The following is a 19025-nucleotide window of genomic DNA, read 5'->3' on the forward strand; positions in this document are numbered from 1 at the left end:
CTCTTCATCTTCTTCAATTTCATAGTCTTCTTCTCTTCCATGATCAGCTCTAGCTTTGAGAGCAAGGTTGTGTGACGCTTCATGGTTGTGTGAGGCTTCATCAACACGGTTCATTGCCATGAGCCTTTTTCCCGCCTTGGCCATGTTTTCATTGGCGGCCACATAGGAGACTAGATCATCGGAGTTGAGATCCGCACTCTTGGTCATGATTTGCAAGTTGAGTGCAAGATTGGTGTCTTGTTGCTTGACAGCAATCATAACAATGACCTTGGACTTTATGAATGCTTCATTCATCTCGAAGCCGTCATTGTACTTCTCAACACCAAGTCCCTTGACCCTTACTCTAAGAGCACCAAGCCTAGCATAGGCATCGGCCACGGCTTCTCCATCTCGAATCATGAACTGGTGGGCCTCTTGCTTTGCGGTCTCATAAAGAGCTGATTGGATCAAATCGGTTCCCTCTTGGAGTACTACGATCCGATCCCACAACTCTTTAGCGGAGTCGATGTCATTGACTTGATCAAGAAGCTTGCGGTTGATGCCACTTCTAATCTTGTCACGTGCGGAGGCATTGAGTTGACGGTTGTAGAATTCGGTGGAGGTCAACCGAATGGGATCTTGTGGCTCCCGGTATCCATGAACAATGATCTCCCATAACTCCACATTGCGATACTGCGAATATGAGATTCCATAGAAGATTTTCCAAAAAGGAAAGTGAGTTCCATCAAAATGGGGAACATTCCCACTATGGTTTATATGAGGCATGGGTGAAGTGTTTTTGGGATAGTCATGGTTAACTTCATGGTAACTCCCTAGAGAGGCCGAAGCCGCACTAGGAGGTCCACTAGTCAAGTTCTTAAGCATGGCAGACATTTCGCCATTTGGTTTTGTAGCTCATCCTCCTTTTTCTTCTTCTCGACATCATATGCCAAGAATCTAGATTTCATCTCTTTAACCGAAAGGTTAGAGTCTTCATCTAGACCCTCGAAGATTTTATCCATCTCACTCTTAAGGCGGTGAAGCCCTTAATAAGAGCCCAGGCTCTGATACCAATTGAAAGTATAGAGCTGGTAAACCTAGAGGGGGGGTGAATAGGTTTCTACAGATTTTAATTCTTTCTTTGCAATATTAGGCTTTGCGGAATATAAAGGTGAGCCTAATGCAAACTAAGTGAAACAACCTATATGAGGATACAACTAACTCGAGCACGAAGGCTCTCACGAGTGCGTTAAATCACAAGTAAGGAGTTCGGTTAGAAATAACCGATAGCACGCGGAGACGATGATGTATTCCCGTGTTCCCTTCCTTTACAAGAAGGTACGTCACGTTTGGAGGGTGGAGGTCCCACGAAGGATTCCCCACACCACGAAGGCTCACCCTATTCTCCGGAGCCTATCCCACGAAGGAATAGCTCACTCACTTGTGGTAGACTTTGAGGTAGCCTCCAAACCTTCACAAACTTGCCCGGAGCAAATCCACAGCCCGGATGCTTCCGGACCACTCTTGCCCACCTAGGGTTTCCAAGGAACCCTAGAGAGCAAGCTTCTTGATGAATACAAGGGGGAATGAGATTTGGCTTGGTAGAACAGTAGATCGGGTCCTCCTCTAACGTTTCCCTAGAGGGATTTGAGTTTGGGTGGAGGAGGAGGGAGATCTGAGGCTTTTGGTGTTTCTAGCAATGGAGTATGAGAGAGAGAGAGAGAGAGAGAGAGAGCTCAAGAACAACTTGTAGTGTAGTGCCTGACTTTTCAGAGGTAGGAGAAGGGCCTTTTATAGTGTTCTTCGAAATCTGGCCGTTGCCCACTTGACACATCAGCAGATTCCTCGAGAAACCCGGTCGACCGGATTTGGCGCCGGACAGGCCGGTCCACAGGCCGGTCCGACCGGACCAGTGACCGGGCCGGCCGGTTTCCAACCGGAGCTGAGACCGGGTCTTGACCGGGCACGCTTCTGAGTTTACTGGATAGCGCCCGGATGGCACAAGCGCAAAGGCCGGTTGCCGACCGGGACGCTCGGTCAGGAGCCCGGTCCGACCGGGCATGGACCGGAGCAGCCGGTCCAAACCGGGCTGGCGACCGGGCGCTGACCGGAGAGCTCGCCCTCCTTTACTGGAACTTGCCCGGATGGCACAGGTGCTGGGCCCGGTTGCCGACCGGGTGGTCCGGTGCCAGGGCCGGTCTGACCGGGTCTGGGACCGGCCAGGCTCTGGAAGACCTCGCTGATTTTTCATCGAAGTGGGGGGTCTCCCGTTGCCTTCTTGTTCCATTGATACACAATTACACCTCTTTGGCTAATATCTGGGAATATTGTAGACATGTATTAGTCCAAATACACTAGCACGGTGTCATAGTTACCAAAATAATGGATAAGGGTAAAATACCCTTACACCTTTTCTATGCAGAAAGGAAGGACGGATAGTTGTACATATGATTTACTTACATGATCGGAGGGACAATAGAGTTTGGACTCAAACTATTATTATTCCCAACATTTTGCTGACAATATGTTCAGCCAGCACATGTCAGCATGTCTTATGAAATGTCTCATTCATATTGTCCTGTATATCTTTTTCTTTGATTTTTGTCCGTGTAAGCATCCCGGTTGTTGCAATGAAATATATACTATGTGTTTTAGTGCTTCTTAAATTCCTATGTTTATTGATCAATATACATAAGTTTCATCAATTAAATCTACTCTTAACTAACAATTACTCATGAAGTACATCTTTTTCTGCCCAACGGAACACTTCTTTTGGATATTGTGCACATTTCTTGCTTTCCATAGTTTATGTTCTTTCATTGTTTTATTCAATCCACACACATTTACAGAGGTCCCGCTGCAACGCGCGGTGTATACTTCTAGTATTTTATAATGGAGAGATATCTCACACTAGTTCCCCTTATTGTTTGTTCTTGACAATACTTTGATGGAAATTTAAAAAAAAACTACATAAATCATCGCGAAGCATCAGAACTTAACTTGACTTGCTGAACCCTAATTTTGGATTGCGTTTTAGGTTTAGTTGATAAATTTTGGCTAAATATTTAGGCAAAAATATTAACATCTAGTGTATAATCTAGTTGGAATAATCCTAAACCCTAATTTTCATATTATATGCATTTAGTATTATGGTTGTTGATATTTTTTATTTTTTGGTCAAACTCTGGTTAAAATCAGAACGCGAACTAAACAAAAGAGGAGTGAGTAGCTATGTTACCATAGCATCACACTTTTTAAGATAGAATAAGTTTACAAGCTAATTAATGCACTCATGTACGGATAATATTATATCTAAGTTACTACTATAAAAGTTATGAAGGTAACATAGACTAATGCCCTATGCATGACATGATTTAATGTTACTTCCCCGTTATGACTAATCTCAATGGTACACAATTAAATTCAATATCTATTTATTCAATAATAAGAAATTGCATTAAATGTTCATAACCTACTGTAAATTGGTTCCTCTCCCAAAATCAGCCAAAAAGAATCTCAAGCATGTGGTGAAATTTGAATCAGGAACTTAGGGACAACTTGTACAATTTTTATGTACAAATAACACAAACTAATGTGGAACTTAACATGTAGTTTTATTATCTATACACCTTCTTTCAACTCTGGGTAATAACAAATGAAGCTGCACTAACGAGGCAGATGGCATGTGAGGAGCTGAGTTTGCGGGCACTACCCAACAACTAGTGGTGTAAGCGAATAGGATAATTTTAATACTGTATTTGTTTGTGAATTCATTTTAAAGAATTCATATCTAGTTTGAAGTAATCCGACGGATAGGGATATCCGATTTCAAAATTGACACCGAATACGATATGTTTATGGTATGTGAAATAGCACGCAGATAATTATTTAGTAGTATCCGGTGATTTTTTTATCCAAATAATCCTATTTTCATCCAAAATACCAAAACAAATATAGCATATTTAGCGGACAATGAGTTGCCGAATTTTCCCGTTAAGCAATACAAGAATTACATTGTCTCCATGTCTAATATGGAGTCCAAATTTGTTAAGATGTTTGGTTATTAAACCATGCTCGGGTGCTATCACCCAGATGTTACACATATCCCATTAATTTTATTTTCGTCTCGAATCTGCTCCATTTTCGTTTCGAATCTGTGGTGACCTATATGACTATATCTGTATTTGAATCCATAATTGATCGCTATCCGATCCACTTCGAACCAGTTGAGAAAATATGATAGAGCAAAGGGTGTGACTATTTCTATATCGAGTGAGAACTAGCTTCGTCCTCAATCAGATGATATCATCAGATCACTACTAGCACAAATCGCAAAGTAAATCAAATGGTTTAGAAGTTGAGTCAGCTACTAGCAAAAATCCATCCGACATCGGATCCCGTTTATACCCCTACCAACAACACACATATATCTATATCGAAAATAAAACAAGAAAAAAAGAGGGAGCAGGGAGAGAGAAAAACTCCATGGCAGCCGAGGGTTCCAGCGGCAGCAGTGGCGGCGGCGGCGGCCGGAAAACACCGTCGCCTCACAAGGCAAGAGAGCGTGGAGCGGCGAAATTCCTCGCCGGCCTGCCATCGCGCGGCAACTTCTCCTCCAGCTCCATCTCTTCCAACCTGGTATGGACACGCCCCCGCTAAAACCGTAAACGGTTCTGTTTGTAGACGTCTGATTCTCGTGGCGAGAGGCTTCTGAATCCACCTTCGTGCTGTGACCTACGCAGGGAGGCCTTAGGGTTTACGTCTGCGAGCACGACACGAATCCTCCAGGTCAGTTGGACCTTGCAGTTCCCCATTTTGATTTGCTGATTAGGTTAAATGTTAGTCTTTTATTCATTTATGTATTTATGGTGGCGAAGGGTATGGGGGAAATTTGATGTAATAGATTCCGTATGTTGGGTTCAGCAAGATAGGTGAAATTAGAATTCTTTGCTCTAGGGTTTGGATCTCCTATCTAGTTTCAAGAGAGACTTTTTGATTTATTTAGTTTAGTTCAGTATTCTTCTTGTCTGAAACGCGAGAGCATGTTAATGGCAGAATGGTGCATTGACAGAGAAGGTTCCTTATGTATCCACCGTTCTTGGATTACTGTTCAGTTTATATCAGTGCTTTAGTCTAGTGTAAGAGCCTAAGATGTAATAGTAAATACAGCTAATCCTGATATTTGACAGAGATGTAATGCGAAGGACCGGGGTGTAATTTTGCATCCACTGTAGGCCTTTGGGGATTGAGAAAAATCATCTTAGAGGCTGTTTGCTTGATATGATGTTAGAGTTATGAAGTTACAATATGCTATTGGACACTGGGCATTTATAGAAGACTGTAGGTCTATGTTTTGTGTCTGATGAGCATTTGCTCTGGAGACTGGTGTAGGTATAACTTTAGATAATAGGACACTGGGAACTTGGTCACGGAATTTTTCGTTCAGTCCCAGTGAGAATGATCTAGCATTCTAGAATTGGAGGTATTAATGGGGGCACAGATAGCAATTTAAGGCCTGAATATTTTTTTTTTCCCTCATAAGACCATTTCTCAATTCTCATGTTCGAAAATATTGCTGGTTTGAGACTCTATCTGAACCCATATGTACAATTCAAATTTGTTATCATGCGCCATTTTGACAGTAAATAGTTTACAGATAAACATAGAAATGTATTTGATAAACCTACAAACATTTGCAGTGTTACCAGGTATGGGTACATGTGCATGGTTTCTCCCATTTCCCATGAATTTGTGGTGCTTTTAAGTAAATTAAATCTAATAGTCCAGTATAACATTCGTGATTTTAACATCAGTTGAAGTGTATTATGTCAGCAGTTTTTATGAATGATTCTTAGACATGGATGCATCAACACAGCACAAAAATTATCATCACAGCTGTTTGCATTTTTCCAAAAATGTTGATAAGGTGATATATGGCATGCTTAGTTCGATGCCAAAATTGGGATTACTAATGTTTCAGCAAGGAAAAAACTAATTGGTTGGCTACCAAATTGTCTAGCCCACCTCTAAAACATTGTCAATTTTGTGCAAGTCTTGGCAATGCAAGTTTTGACATTGCCGGAACATTGCCTAGCCATTTTTTGGTAGCAGACCAAGGCACACACATATAATATGAGAGAATGTTCTTGCCACTTCTGTGTATACATTGTGTGCCATATCTTGTAAATATGTTTCCTATCAATAAAGTTTACTGTTGGAGCCTTTCCTATAGTTTTTCATGTAAAAAAATGTGGTTGCAATATAACTATGAAAAGAATGTTCCTGCATTGTCCATTGCAGATTCTCATACCTTTACACCTCTTGGTGGTGAATCTGAACACATGTGTCACCTGTTGGGATTTTTTCTCTCCAGAAAGTGCAAAGCTTGCGTCTAGTTTCATGTATAGGAAATAACACATGAACATGCCTTCGAGTAGGTTAATTAAACTCTAGGCACCCTGCTAAAGCTAAGGAGGCTGATGTGGCAATATGGCACAGACCCCTATTATCCCGGAAAGCGAGCAAAGAAGTGTTTTGCGTTGATTCTCTCCCAGATGTGAATACCCTTGTCCATTCGCCCTCAAAGATGCAACTGTTGAAGTGAGCCAGGCGGAGAGCATGATCTGAGAGGCCACCCCTCCACTGTGTCGGTGTTACCACGGAAACCATAGACTGCCACTTGTTCACAAGGCATGTGCCCGCCATCAGAGCTGTGCTGGTGGACCATCTGCAAGCGAAGACTTCATGCGAAACCTGTCTGGAGACCCAATTGATGAGAAGGTGGAGCATTGTCTACTCCAACTGCTGGTCATAGAGGAGGCAGTGGGGTGCGTGGGGAAGGCCGTGACGAGCAAAAGGGTTGGCCATCTAACATCGATATTGGTATGCCAGCCAAGTGAAGAAGCCCGTGTGATTGCAAACCTACTCTTCCAGATGAGTCTACATGAATGTGATCTCACAGTACACAGGAATAAGGCATCATAGACAGAGTGCGCAGAGTAGTTTCCATGCGGTGTCTAACCCATCTACACGCGTCCATGTTGTTACCAAGCTGAAATTACGGTATCACACGCCAGAGCCTCATGTATTGGACCCAGCCTATGGCGCTAAGAGCTCTGGTGATGTCCGCAAACCATGGTCGACTGATCAGATCCTCCTCCATAGTGCGCCGCTGGCGACTCTTTTCGTGGAGGTCTTAGATGACTGGAGCAATCTCAACAATGTACTGCCCACTGATCCTCCCAAAACAAGGCAGTCTCCCCATCGCTGACAATCATGGATTTCGAGGTGAAGAAGATATCCCTCTCGATCGATAAAGAATTGCATGGTTTTGATTCTTCTGTGTGACGCTGCCATTTCCGCCACAATATCAACGACCATCCAGTGCGCATAAAGCTGCGCACATCCAGTCCTAGCTGGACAGGTTGGCACACCGTAGCCTGAATTGACGTGGCAGTAAGCCCCCATGCACACTGCTGCGATGAGGCAATAATTTGTAACTTACCATCTTGCTGAACTGTTATTTGGTTTATTGGGGACTTGGATCCACCCTATCTTGAGCTGGCTGGTACCTCTATTCTATGATTGATGTTGAGGTTTGCATGGTCCGATTTTTTAGTTTTCTGGTCACACCGTTTACTGAATATATGTTATTTACGCCTTTCCCTTTGTAAATTTGACTAGTTGATATTTGTGTTATTTTAGAGGGACAAGTAATCGAGACAGATACCACAAATATCTTAATCAGACATCTCCAACTAAAGAAAAAGGAGAGTGAGGCCAAAGACACAGGTTCTCGGACTCCAGGGGAAAGCAGCAAGGGAAAAAGGTAAAGACTGCTTCGTATGCAAAACATGTGGTCTATCGTGTGCTATTTGGGCATCTCTTTTGTTAGTAAATCTCCTCATCTTCCATTGTGTAAAACTATGGATCCCTGTACATATGAGATGCATCGACCTTGTGGCATTTCCTGTTGCATTTAGCAGTTCGTTTTGCTTCTATGGTTATTATGCCCCTTCTCAGAATCTCAGGATCCAGCTTATTCAAATCCACGAGCCCTGAATTTCTTGTCCCCAGTTACTCATTCTGGTTAAAAATTTATGCTGTTTTAGTCCGTTAGTACGTCAAAACTTTTTTATGTTTGTTTGTGATTTCATGTTTGATGTTCCTAAGGGAATATTCAATTTGATCCAGAGATGCTGTTGTAGGCTAATTTTAATTTTAATTTCTCACTAATTGAGAAAACTTTCTGGATTTGTATTGAGTTATTCCTTTCTATTTTTTCCATTGGATCTACGCCAATTTTTTAATGTACTCAGTTAGAACATGTTCTTATGTGTTACAAGATTCCTTTGATGATAGGAGATGTCGAGTATGAGATACCTACCTAGCTTTGGCTTGGGTCACTATATAGTGGATTCAGTATAGGCACAATTCGATCAAACTTCACTTCTGTCTGCAGTAAAAATATCTAATTTACAATTCAACCCAGCTGTTGTTACTCTGAGCATACTGTTTATGTACTGTGATTTTTTAGTATTTCTGAATGTATTGTTTCACATAGCTAATCAATTCAGATGCAATGTTTGCCAATAGCTTTTTCATTGATAAAGGTCATCATTATTTATTGAACTCTTAAAATTTACCTGTTTAATATGAACTTGCAGCCAGGCCTTCAACGATTATCCACATGTTGATTGTCTCACTATGCTCTGTAGCTCAATCCTCAATTGTAGCATGTAGGTTTAACTGAAACATATATTTGCTATTGGTGGCGTTCATTCCTTCAAATGCTAGTTAGGTTATTTTAAAACTTGGACGTCTGGGTTTGGAAGAACCCTGATATTTAGAACTTGGAAGTCTGTGTTTAGAAGAAACTTTGAAGTGTATCATTGATATTGCAGGCTCTTGACTTAAACCCCACCCACCATAGTCAGTTTGTCTAGGCTACTGTATTTGTTTCATTAGAAAGCCTTTTTCTATAGGTTAGTGTTTTTACCTTCAAGAAGAAGCAGTGGGGCAAGTTGGTAGGGTGTCTTGTACGAATTTCTGTTTGCTTGCAATTAGAAACCGATATAAGTGATAAAGAGCTAAGGACCTATGAAATAATGAAATGACTACTAAGGTCTTAATCACAGTAACAACCTGGTATGATCTTGTGCATGAAGTTTGTGGAGTTACTTCAGAATGTGGGTATTCTGTTACAAATCATGTAATGCTCTTGATGCTGCAACTTCAGTTGCTTTGACACTTTTTGTATATTTGTTCATCACTGATCTTTGAGTGTTATTAACTACTCAAGGTATACCTACCTACTTCTCAAGACTTGTATATATAAAAAATTCATTAAAAAGGCTTTTATTTTTCTTTGCACTCTTATCAGCGATTTAACTTTACGTAACTTATCGAGATAACTGTATTTCTTTTTCCCTAGATCGGCTGCCAGAAGTTTGGATGTGCAAAATTCATCAAAAAAGCCCAACTTGGGTAGTTCTTCTGGACTGCCTTCCTCTGGTAAGTACCTAATAATGTTCTTCACTTTATCTTCACCTCTGATTCTTCTACTTTATTCATCTCTGAGTAAATGGATGTTGTGATAGTGCATATGTGTGAATCTTGGAGGCTGATGGAGCAAGGGATATCTGTCATACAGTTTAGCACAAGCCAATTTTGTCTAATTTGACCTAAGTGGATATAAGTTATCAGAACTTCTTACGACAAATTCCGTTTCGACTTATAAGCAAATCAAGTCTATCCAGGGTAGCTTTTCTATGTTATTGAGCCCAATTTTTAGGTTTAATAGTAATCACGTCTTCTCATACACTTGAGATTTATTAGTATATTTCTTAATCCTGAATGCTTTGCCATTTTAACATTTGAAACTAACGCACTCTTGTCTATTTCCAAAACCTAATAGCAGTATTGTTTCACTGATCTAATGGATACTTTAACCTTGCAGAAGAAGCAATATCTGGCTTTTCACAGCATACACTGCAATCCTTCACTGTAGAGAGGTTGCGTGCACTTCTTCGACAAAGAGGCTTCACAACCAAAGGGAAAAAGGCAATATATTCATGCTTGAATTTCTTATTCTGAATTTTACATCCATTTGAAATCTTGGGCTAAAGCTGTAGACTTTATTCCAAATAATTTCATTGAAGATCAAGTGTATGTTGTACATTTAAAATCTTTGATAATTCCGAATATGCTCCACAACACTTTAAAAATTATTTTGAATCGTGTTGATTACAGAATATGCAAGTGATATTTAAGTATTCTGAGAAACCTATCTATCGCATATCATGCTAGTAAGTTTTACAATGACTTAACAAAGTTTATCCTTAAAGGTAAAATATATCTGAGAGCAAAATCCAAATATGTACGATGCAAGTCATTGTGTTTGCTGAAATATGATAAGGATGAAATACAGAATTTTGGAAAAGCAAACCATCTTCTTTGATGTGCTACTGATGCTTTTTGGATTATTATTTCATATGATGCACTTCGTGTTTTTTTGTGTTTATTCACGTTTTTTATGCCATTATCTGTGCTAGAGAAGGTGGTATAATTGTAAAACGATGCTGAGGTAGTGTTTATTCTTTTACGTGCATGCATCACCCAGTTTGGGATCACCCATCTTATGGAAAAATACTAACATTATGGTGCCCTTTTGCAGGACGAGCTGATCACTCGCTTAAGAGAGTCACAGAGTTGATATCAATCTCAAGTTTCTGCCTTTTGTGTGGTTAGACTTGCAATGTAAAACGCCGGTGAGAGCTGAATGGCTATCAGGTGTACTTGTTGATTGTCTGTACGTTGTTTTATGAATCAAGGATTAAGGTGATGTAGTGATCTACTCATGTTCAGTATTGAGAGCTTATGATGAGTTGTTGCAGTGAACTTTAACTACTTTATGCCTCTCAGAATTCTTGACGTCATCTTGAATTCTTGATTAGAAAGGCTGATACTATGATTTTGGTGTAGAAACTTCACATATACAATATTCCTCAATAACAGTAAAGATGCTAACAAATTCGAATTGATGCTTCAGATTTTCTGAATGTTACAACATATTCCCAAACTAATATGAAATGGAATGGAGTACATGGCAGCCTTACTAATGGTGATCTACCGCAGTATTGGGCAGATACAATCATACAGAGGAAGAGAGAGAGAGTTCAATCGAAGCCAATTCATTTGTTTTTGAGAAACCTCCTGAAGAGGGAGAAGGTTCCTACAATTTGTATGAAAAATCGAGTTGACCTAACTTATAAGAAAAACAGTGTCCAAAATGCCGCCTGAGCATCACCTGCAGAGCGCTGCTAGGCCGCATGTGCCGGAGCTCCCACTGCTGGCAACTGCAAGACGGGCCTGAGAGCATCCCCACTCGTTGGCGCTCCACACGTCCAAATCCGGCGAAATTTTCGTCTGGATTGGAGGAAGATTTGGCGTGGGGAGGAGTAGTTTCCCAGTCGTGTGCTCCCCAAGCGACGTTTCTCGGGGAAAAAGAGGATGGCTCGGGGAATCCGGACGAAAGAGGAGACACGTGGGCGTGGACGGTTGGTTTAGCTTCATCCAGAGTCCCCGGGAGACCCCCGGGAAACCGAGGATGGCATGGGGAGTCCGGACGAAAATAGGCTCAAATCCGGACCAAAACGAGGAACCGGGAGCCTGACTGGGCCGTTTTTCGCCGTCCGGATGAAAAAAAAGTGGCCGTGAGGGGCTCTGTGGGGAGACGAGTGGAGATGCTCTGAGGCCTAGTGCCAATTCGCAAGAAAACAGCTCTCACCGCTAGCCACCTGCGGGCTTTGCCTGCCGACTCCCTCTGATCCAACACTTATTATAGATCCAAGGGAGTATTTTATTAAACATGTGCATTATATTGGACACGGCGTTTCTGATCACGAGCTCATATGCTCCTGTTTTTCTGGACCAATGAGAGACCATGCAGGTCTGTGCCTCCTATCATTTTTCAACTGACACGGTATGTCAATAACTCATAAAATACATCTACGCTGTACGACTTTAGCATGTACGATGGGCCAGGGGTCATCACAATCTCGGAAAACCGTCTGTGCCAATGTCAGGGTCGCTGATGTGAGCGTGTTGCTGCTTGACACATGAGCGGTAGTTTCTGTCAGCCGGTGTTCATGTTGTTTTTAATTTTGGAGAGAGGAGAGGAAGTGCACTGTGCACGTTCGGTCTCTATAATGTCAATGGATGCATTCACGTTTTACACTAGAATTCAAAGCTGTGGGCCACTTCACAGTGTGTGAATTTCTAAATAAAGAAACGGAGTGATACACCGTGAGTAGACCAACGTATACACAGGTTGGAACCAATCTCTAGACACGTGAATGACTAGGATAACGAGCGCATATGAGCTCGGGATCAGTTATGCATTTTCGCATTATATTAATATATAATAGTCGGGACATGTTTTGAGTACTACCATCGGTTAGACTTAGCAAGTACGAGTTGCTAAGTAGGTGACTGGATGGTAAGTAGGTGAGCTGATGTACTCTTCCCCGCCATGAGAAAACCACGGTTTTACTATGTTGCAAACAGGACCACTCGCTATAAGAGAGCATCGATCCAGACCGAAATGCATGCCTTCTCCTATTCACAACAAACCTCAGAGTGCGGGAACAGGAGCATGTGTAGCTGGAATACTTTGCTCGCTGGGAACGAGAGGCGTCAGGACCCTTCAATAGAGTGGTTATTCCTTCCTAAATACGACTGTGTTCTTGCTTTCTGTACCGCACGGCCAGTTGTATGTCACAAAGTTGGCCGCTCGACTAGGCAACACGGCTTGTTTAGTGAATGTTGCATTTGCAGAAGAAACCGGCAGTCTGGCATGGCGCCATCCTTACAGCAATGAAGGTGTCACCAGAATTTCATGTTGAGTCCTACAATGCCAGGAAAGAAGCACAAGATGGACCGGCACTACCTAGGGGCAATCCAAAGCACCGGCCGTGCACTCAAGGCCTATATATGGACCAACAGGTGTAGTTTTCTCCCTTGACATTGGAACCCACTATTCATTCATGAACCATATCTACAACTTCAACAAAAAGAGGCGCAAGCAACTAAGCTCGTTAATCGAACCGCAACGGAGTGAATATTCCCCTCCTAACTAGCTAGGATGATAATGGTAGGATGGGGAGAATTACTGTTACCGGAGGTGCTCTTCCGATGGAAAAAATTGTTGAACGCCTTCGTTGGGTTGTGGATGATACATTTCAGTGGGATGTGCAACCTCAAGGAAACAATGTGTATAAGACACAATTTCCTAATAAGAATGAGTTGGCAAGGGCTACTTGTATTGGTCTCTTTCAGGTCAAGGGGACTACATGCTCTATGGAGATTACTGAATGGAAGTCAGCCACTAAACCAACTAAGAGATTGGAAGAGGCTTGGGTTCTTATTTCTGGAGTCCCAGATGATATGATGAGAAACTACTTGATCTTATGGGGTCTTGGTGGTTTGATTGGGAAGACGAAGGAAGTTGATATGGCTTATTCTCGCCGCCATGGTGTGGTAAGATCTTTGGTTAAGGTTGTTGATATTGCTCATATTCCTTACCAAAAGGAAATTTGGCATGAGGATGAGTGTTACGTTTTGACAATTGAATTAGAAGAGTATGATATGGCTATTGATGGAGATGACCCCAAGGATGGGCCAGAGGATGGTAATGGAAATGAGGGTGCTGGCAAGGAAGACAACGGTTCTCAGTCTGATCATAACTTGGATAGGTCCAAAAGTAACAAGGTGGTTGACAAAAAAAATGAGACAACAAAGTCAGCGAAGGGTGGTGTGATTATCAATGCCACTGCGTCAGGTACCCAGATTGCAGGCACAAAAAAGTGCCGGCAAAGGCACAAAAAGTGCCGGCAAAGATTTTTCAAGGCACAAAAAAAAGTGCTGCGTTTATTCCAGTCGAGGTAGGTCTTTGCCGGCATTTTTAGAAAAGTGCCATTAATTATATTTTAAGGCACTTCCAAAAATGCCGTTAGTTAGTATTGCCGGCACTTTTGAAAGATGCCATGGAATCTTTTTGTTGGCACTTTCCGAAAATGCCATAGAATCTTTTTGCCGGCATTTTTCGAAAAATGTCACGAAATCTTTTTACTGGCACTTTTCTAGGGATGCCATCTAAACTTTTTGCCGGCACTTTTAAAGGATGCCTACAATTACTTTTTTAGGCTTTTAATTCTGGTGCCGCTGATTATTTTCTTAGGCATTTTTAAGGTTGCTATACTGCTCGCAAACATTCAAGCAATCTACAATCAAGCATACATCACACTCAAGAAGTCAAGCAATGTTTAAAACCAATATTTCCAAGCAATCTAGGTTTGAAACCAACATTTTGAAACATTCAAGGATTCACAATCCTTTTGAAACATTCAAGGATTCACAATCCAGGCATCTAACTTCCATGACCAACAATGTCCATCTCCACATCATGAACCAACATGGTTTGAAACCATTAGATAAAATACACAACAAGGTTCATCTAACATGGTTCATCTAACCGGCTTCCATCTTACTTGTCCGACTTCCTCATTTGTTCCCAATTCGCTTGCTTGTTCCTCCAATGTCAGCACCCTACCATCAGATCTAGAATAAACAGACTAAACACAGAAGCAAACACTCCGTCAGCATTGCAATAGTCCATATGAAAGTGAGAACCGACAGATTTTTAATGTTAATGGAAACAGAATATGTAGCTTTGGAAACAAAATAAATGATTCTCTGTTTCTATCTTGAGTGCATTTTCACAAGACACACGCATAAACTTCGAAAAATAAATCCATGTACTGCAGCATATTTCATATATGCACGTGTTTTTATAGTGTATTTTCAGAGCATTGCTATTATATACTATCAGCCATACCTTGCATCTAGTAAGATATTGAGATGTTATAGTGTGAAATGTAAAGCACAATAACACATCATTTGTTCCAGCAGTTAGCTGACTAGAGCATTTCTCCCCATCTTAAATCCATAGATAAAAGTTGCCAAGAAGTTTACAGTTCAATTACTTGTTCCATTCAGGCAACCAGACTTCACATTTGCTAGTGCTAGCCTCGAACGGAAAAAAAAAGACCTACTAGTACTAGTACTAGGAGCAACCGGACCACTTCTCATGTCCAGCAATTTGGTTCCAAACACCGAACACGTTTGATAGCACACTAATTACAGAAATTAAACTGCAGGACGTGGACTAACTTAACAAAACTTTAGATCACAAGTAGCGGTGAACAACCAAGATACCAAATGACAACTGGATGCAGGACTTTATGTCAGATTAAATGTTGGTTAAATGACAGCAAAATATCTTCTGTCCAAAATGCAGTAGCCTTGAAACACAGTTACTAGAATGCAGTTAAGCTTTTGTGAAGACGACCTGCCTGCTCTTTATGGAGGACGTTTACACGTCTAATTGCATTTTAACTTGAGAGTTTCTGAAGTTTCTCACACATCCAATACAATAGGAATTGTGTTACATACTTTTAGCACTACATGGTAGCTTCATCCAGAATAACAAACTTTTCCTTTAAGTAGTTTATATGAATCATGAATCCGACTAGACATAAACAAGAGATTGCACCACCAACAGGTTCTTAAAATAGGTTCTGAAAATTGTTACTTTGATCTATGCTTAACATCAGATGGTTCAGAATTTACCATGACAATGTTTTGGCCAGACAATAGAAACAGCAAAAAGCTATTAAAAGTTACAGTACTAACCTGTGGACATAAAGATAATATGCCGTTCCCTTAAGGAAGAGCTTCTTCACATATGCATCTTCACCATCTGCTGGTTTTGGAGCCTTTGCGGCATCCTTCTCTGCGATAGTGTATGCCATTTGGACGCACCAACAGTGTCTGCGTAGGTCTTTCCCAAATTTCCCAACAGATAATTAATATTTCTATAATGAATGAAATAGATTGAATCTGAAGTTTAGCAACTAGATAAGTTAAATAGCTGGCAATTGTATAGTCAATAATGTAGCGTAGGGCTTTAGATACCAAATTTCATCTAATAACTAAATATTAAGTTCAGTTCTTGTAATTTTATTCAACTGTATCAATTTTATCCCACTGCAGATTCATGTGCTGCATTAGACGCAATTCTGAATTTTTGGTTGCAACACTCCATTCACTGAAGGACACTGTACCCAATGATGTATAGTAGTCTCACAGTTTGTCACAGGTTTTGGAGAGTAGTGCAAGCAAAAATAATGAACATGGAAAAGAGGTAATTCAGAGTTGCCCTAAAAATAACAGGGACATTTTATGGTCCTCTGTTGGAGCCAATTTGGCCATGGTTGAACTAGGATAGCTTAAATACTATTACACCTTCCTGGGTCTGGTGAATAAAAGATATAGCAGTGAGTAGCAATTACAAAATTGATAGCACTACTACCCCCTCCAAACAGATCCAGCGCCAATCAATTTGAACAATAAATCATACCACTAGCTGAGTATCCATTCTGCGACCAAATGAAGCAAGGTTTTATGTGGAGGCCAACAAATGAATCAAACAGGACTCACCTTCTAGTTGACAAGCAGTATCAACGCCTGCACCAGTAGCCCCGAGGGCAGTGTGTGCACGCTTGTATCCAGCAAGCCCCCAATCTCGTCAGCCAGAACAGCGAGGTTGTCCAGGTAGAAGGGTGCAAGAGAACAAGGAACAACGCGAGGTGGGCGACATCCTTGGTCGTCTCCCGTCCGGCGGCGGCGCAGCTCAAGGAGGAGGCGGAGGCGGAGGAGAGCGCCGCCTTCTACCGGAAGAGGAACACCTCACTGGCGGAGCTCGTCCGGTAACAAGCCGGTCCATGCCCTTCCCACCGCCGAGTTGAGACTCCATGGAGAGGCGGCGAACGCCTCCACGGGATCTGCAGGCGAACGACGGCCACGAACTACCGCCCAAGGTGGAGGCTGAAGTGGCGGTACCAACGGCCGAGAAATAGCTTGCGCAGCGGCGCGGCGACGACCACAGCCGCAGTCCTCGAACTGGCCCCTTCGCGAGGCGACCCCATCGGCGCTACTAATCCTCCCGAGGCAACACGTCGACTCCTGGCGGAGGAGCCCTGCATCGACGCCCCCTGGGGCTGCTCCTCCGTGGTCCTTCCTCGGCTCTGCTCCGCCCAAGGAGGCGGCGGCAGTGACCCGTGGAAGGCACGCGAGACGGAGTTGCGGGTGGGGGAAACGGGGCTTACCACGGAGACCTGCTTGTTGTTGGGGTTCTTCTCCTTGAAGTCCTTCCTGAAGCCCTCCCTGCACGAGACGCACGCCACCGCGGAATCAAAATCAGATACGAATCGCGAAACGGAGGGCTGATCTAGGGGGCGGGCGCTTACATGAAGACGAAGAAGGCGCTCGGGGGCCGCTTGGGCGTGTTGGGGTCCTTCTCGGCCTTGCTCTTCTTCACCGCGAGCCTGCACCAACAGCAAAAGCAGATCGAATCAGAAACCGACGGGAAGCGGGAGAAACGGACGAGCGAAACCAGGGGAAATCGGACGAGAAGGGGGGTCACTCTCACCTGTCGCCGCCGGCGCGGGAGGCCACCTTCGCCTTCATCCTCGCAACCTCGAACACAACCGAAAACCCACACAGATCAGAAACAGCGAAACACAACGCAAACCACGGCGGTGGAATCAAACGACGAAGCGGATCTGGGATTCGAACGAGAACGGACGGCACCTTGAGATCGGAGCACGAGCTGGGGGGGAGGTAGGCGGCGCTCTCTCTGTCTCTCTCGTGCGGTGGCCACGGTAATTTGGGGAATGGGGAACGATAACGAAGAAAACAACCACACGGGAGAAAGAGAAATTGACTGAAACACCCCTGCATTTCCGGGTTAATTCATCAGACTTAAATCTTAAAAGGACTGTTTTACAAAATGTACAGAACATTTGCGGCAGTTCTTTATACAGCCGCTAATCACGGAAACTTTAGCGGCACTTTCGATAGAAACTTTTGGCGGCACTTTTGATGCTGCCGGCATTGCTCCAACATTAGCGGCACTTCCGTCTAATCGCCGATAATTAGGTTGGTATTGGCGGCATTAATGACAATCTGCCGTGTAAACCTACTATTGGTGGCTAATTTAAAAAATGCCGGCAAGAAAGTGCCGCAAATGGCTGCACGTGGCGTAGTGTGCTCCAGGGCACGTACGGTGCCTATGGACATGGATATCCCCTTTGGTTCTTTCTCGTCGAGAAACACACTACCTGTAGGCAATGATCTTTCTTTGGAGGGGGCTCCTCCGTCTACTTGTCGACGGTTGTTTCAATCCCTTCCTTCATCTCCGAAAGTTTCTTTATCGCTGTCTGTTGGGCGTGGAAGCAATTCATCAAGCACCTCTAAGAAGAGTGATGTTACTGCAAATTTGAATGGTGTCTTCGAAAAACTGAAAGTTGTATCTCCAGCAACTCAGGCATTTTCTGCACCACTTCCTGTTTCGCCGGCTGGGGTGATCGGGGCTGCGGCACAGTACTCTGCCGAGATAGAGATTTCTGGTGTCCGTTCGGTTGCGGCAGAGTTTTCTCGTGATTCTTCTGCAGCGGTTCAAACTGATGTGTTGGGCGATGTTCTGGAGAAAGTCCCGACTGGGAGACTCGCGTTTTCCCCAGCGGCTGTTTCTCCATTACCACGTGCCTCTGTACTTCATCACTTCTACTCCGGTGCTTCCCCCTTAGCAAATGTCAGGCTGCATCAAAAACAATAATGGTTGAGATCTTCCAATACCCCTTCGTAAGCGGAGTCATGATCGTAAAATTTAAAAATCTGATATGTACATACGACCCTCTAGAAACCCGTATGGCCCGTGTTATCTTGTACGATTATTTTTGTACTACTACGGTGATATGCGTCTACCGAATAGGCAGGACATATAAAAAGGGTCGTAGGCGTCTCTGCGTACGTCACCCCACCAAATCAGAAACGAAAATACTGTATGTATACATACGGCATACATGGGCTGGATATGGGTCAGCGGGCCTAAGGTTGGAAAACTTTAAAAAAAAAAAACCTCT

At 42.9% G+C, this 19025-nt stretch overlaps 2 protein-coding genes and 1 long non-coding RNA gene across 3 annotated transcripts; 1 reads left to right on the forward strand and 2 right to left on the reverse strand.

The window, feature by feature from the left end:
* Positions 1–4509: 4509 nt before the first annotated feature.
* LOC124703788 lies at positions 4510–10892 on the forward strand (the record flags this gene model as incomplete). The annotated part of the gene is given in 6 exon segments (XM_047236020.1): positions 4510–4617; positions 4722–4767; positions 7684–7807; positions 9413–9492; positions 9938–10041; positions 10655–10892. Coding segments are annotated over 6 exon segments (501 nt in total), but the record flags the coding sequence as incomplete, so codon positions are not given.
* A 3408-nt stretch (positions 10893–14300) lies between these two features.
* On the reverse strand, positions 14301–16784 carry LOC124703789. Its single transcript, XR_007003290.1, has 3 exons — positions 16540–16784; positions 15733–15880; positions 14301–14612 (listed from the first exon to the last, which is right to left on the reverse strand). It is a non-coding gene; the product is annotated as an uncharacterized LOC124703789 (long non-coding RNA).
* Positions 16785–16907: 123 nt separating this feature from the next.
* On the reverse strand, positions 16908–17631 carry LOC124696941 (high mobility group B protein 1-like). Its single transcript, XM_047229597.1, has 3 exons — positions 17531–17631; positions 17349–17426; positions 16908–17265 (listed from the first exon to the last, which is right to left on the reverse strand). Exons 1-3 carry the CDS (start codon positions 17566–17568, stop codon positions 16908–16910), a joined length of 474 nt encoding a protein of 157 aa, XP_047085553.1. The 5' UTR covers positions 17569–17631.
* Positions 17632–19025: the final 1394 nt, after the last annotated feature.

Source organism: Lolium rigidum, chromosome 3 (genome assembly GCF_022539505.1).
Source record: "Lolium rigidum isolate FL_2022 chromosome 3, APGP_CSIRO_Lrig_0.1, whole genome shotgun sequence".
NCBI lineage: Eukaryota > Viridiplantae > Streptophyta > Magnoliopsida > Poales > Poaceae > Lolium > Lolium rigidum.

Coding starts and splice junctions, on each gene's coding strand:
- LOC124696941 (XM_047229597.1), bottom strand. CDS start 17,568: ATGAAGGCGAAGGTGGCCTCCCGCGCCGGCGGCGACAG. Junction 17,427..17,530: donor TCCCGCGCCGGCGGCGACAG/GTGAGAGTGACC, acceptor CTGTTGGTGCAG/GCTCGCGGTGAAGAAGAGCA. Junction 17,266..17,348: donor AGCGCCTTCTTCGTCTTCAT/GTAAGCGCCCGC, acceptor CGTCTCGTGCAG/GGAGGGCTTCAGGAAGGACT.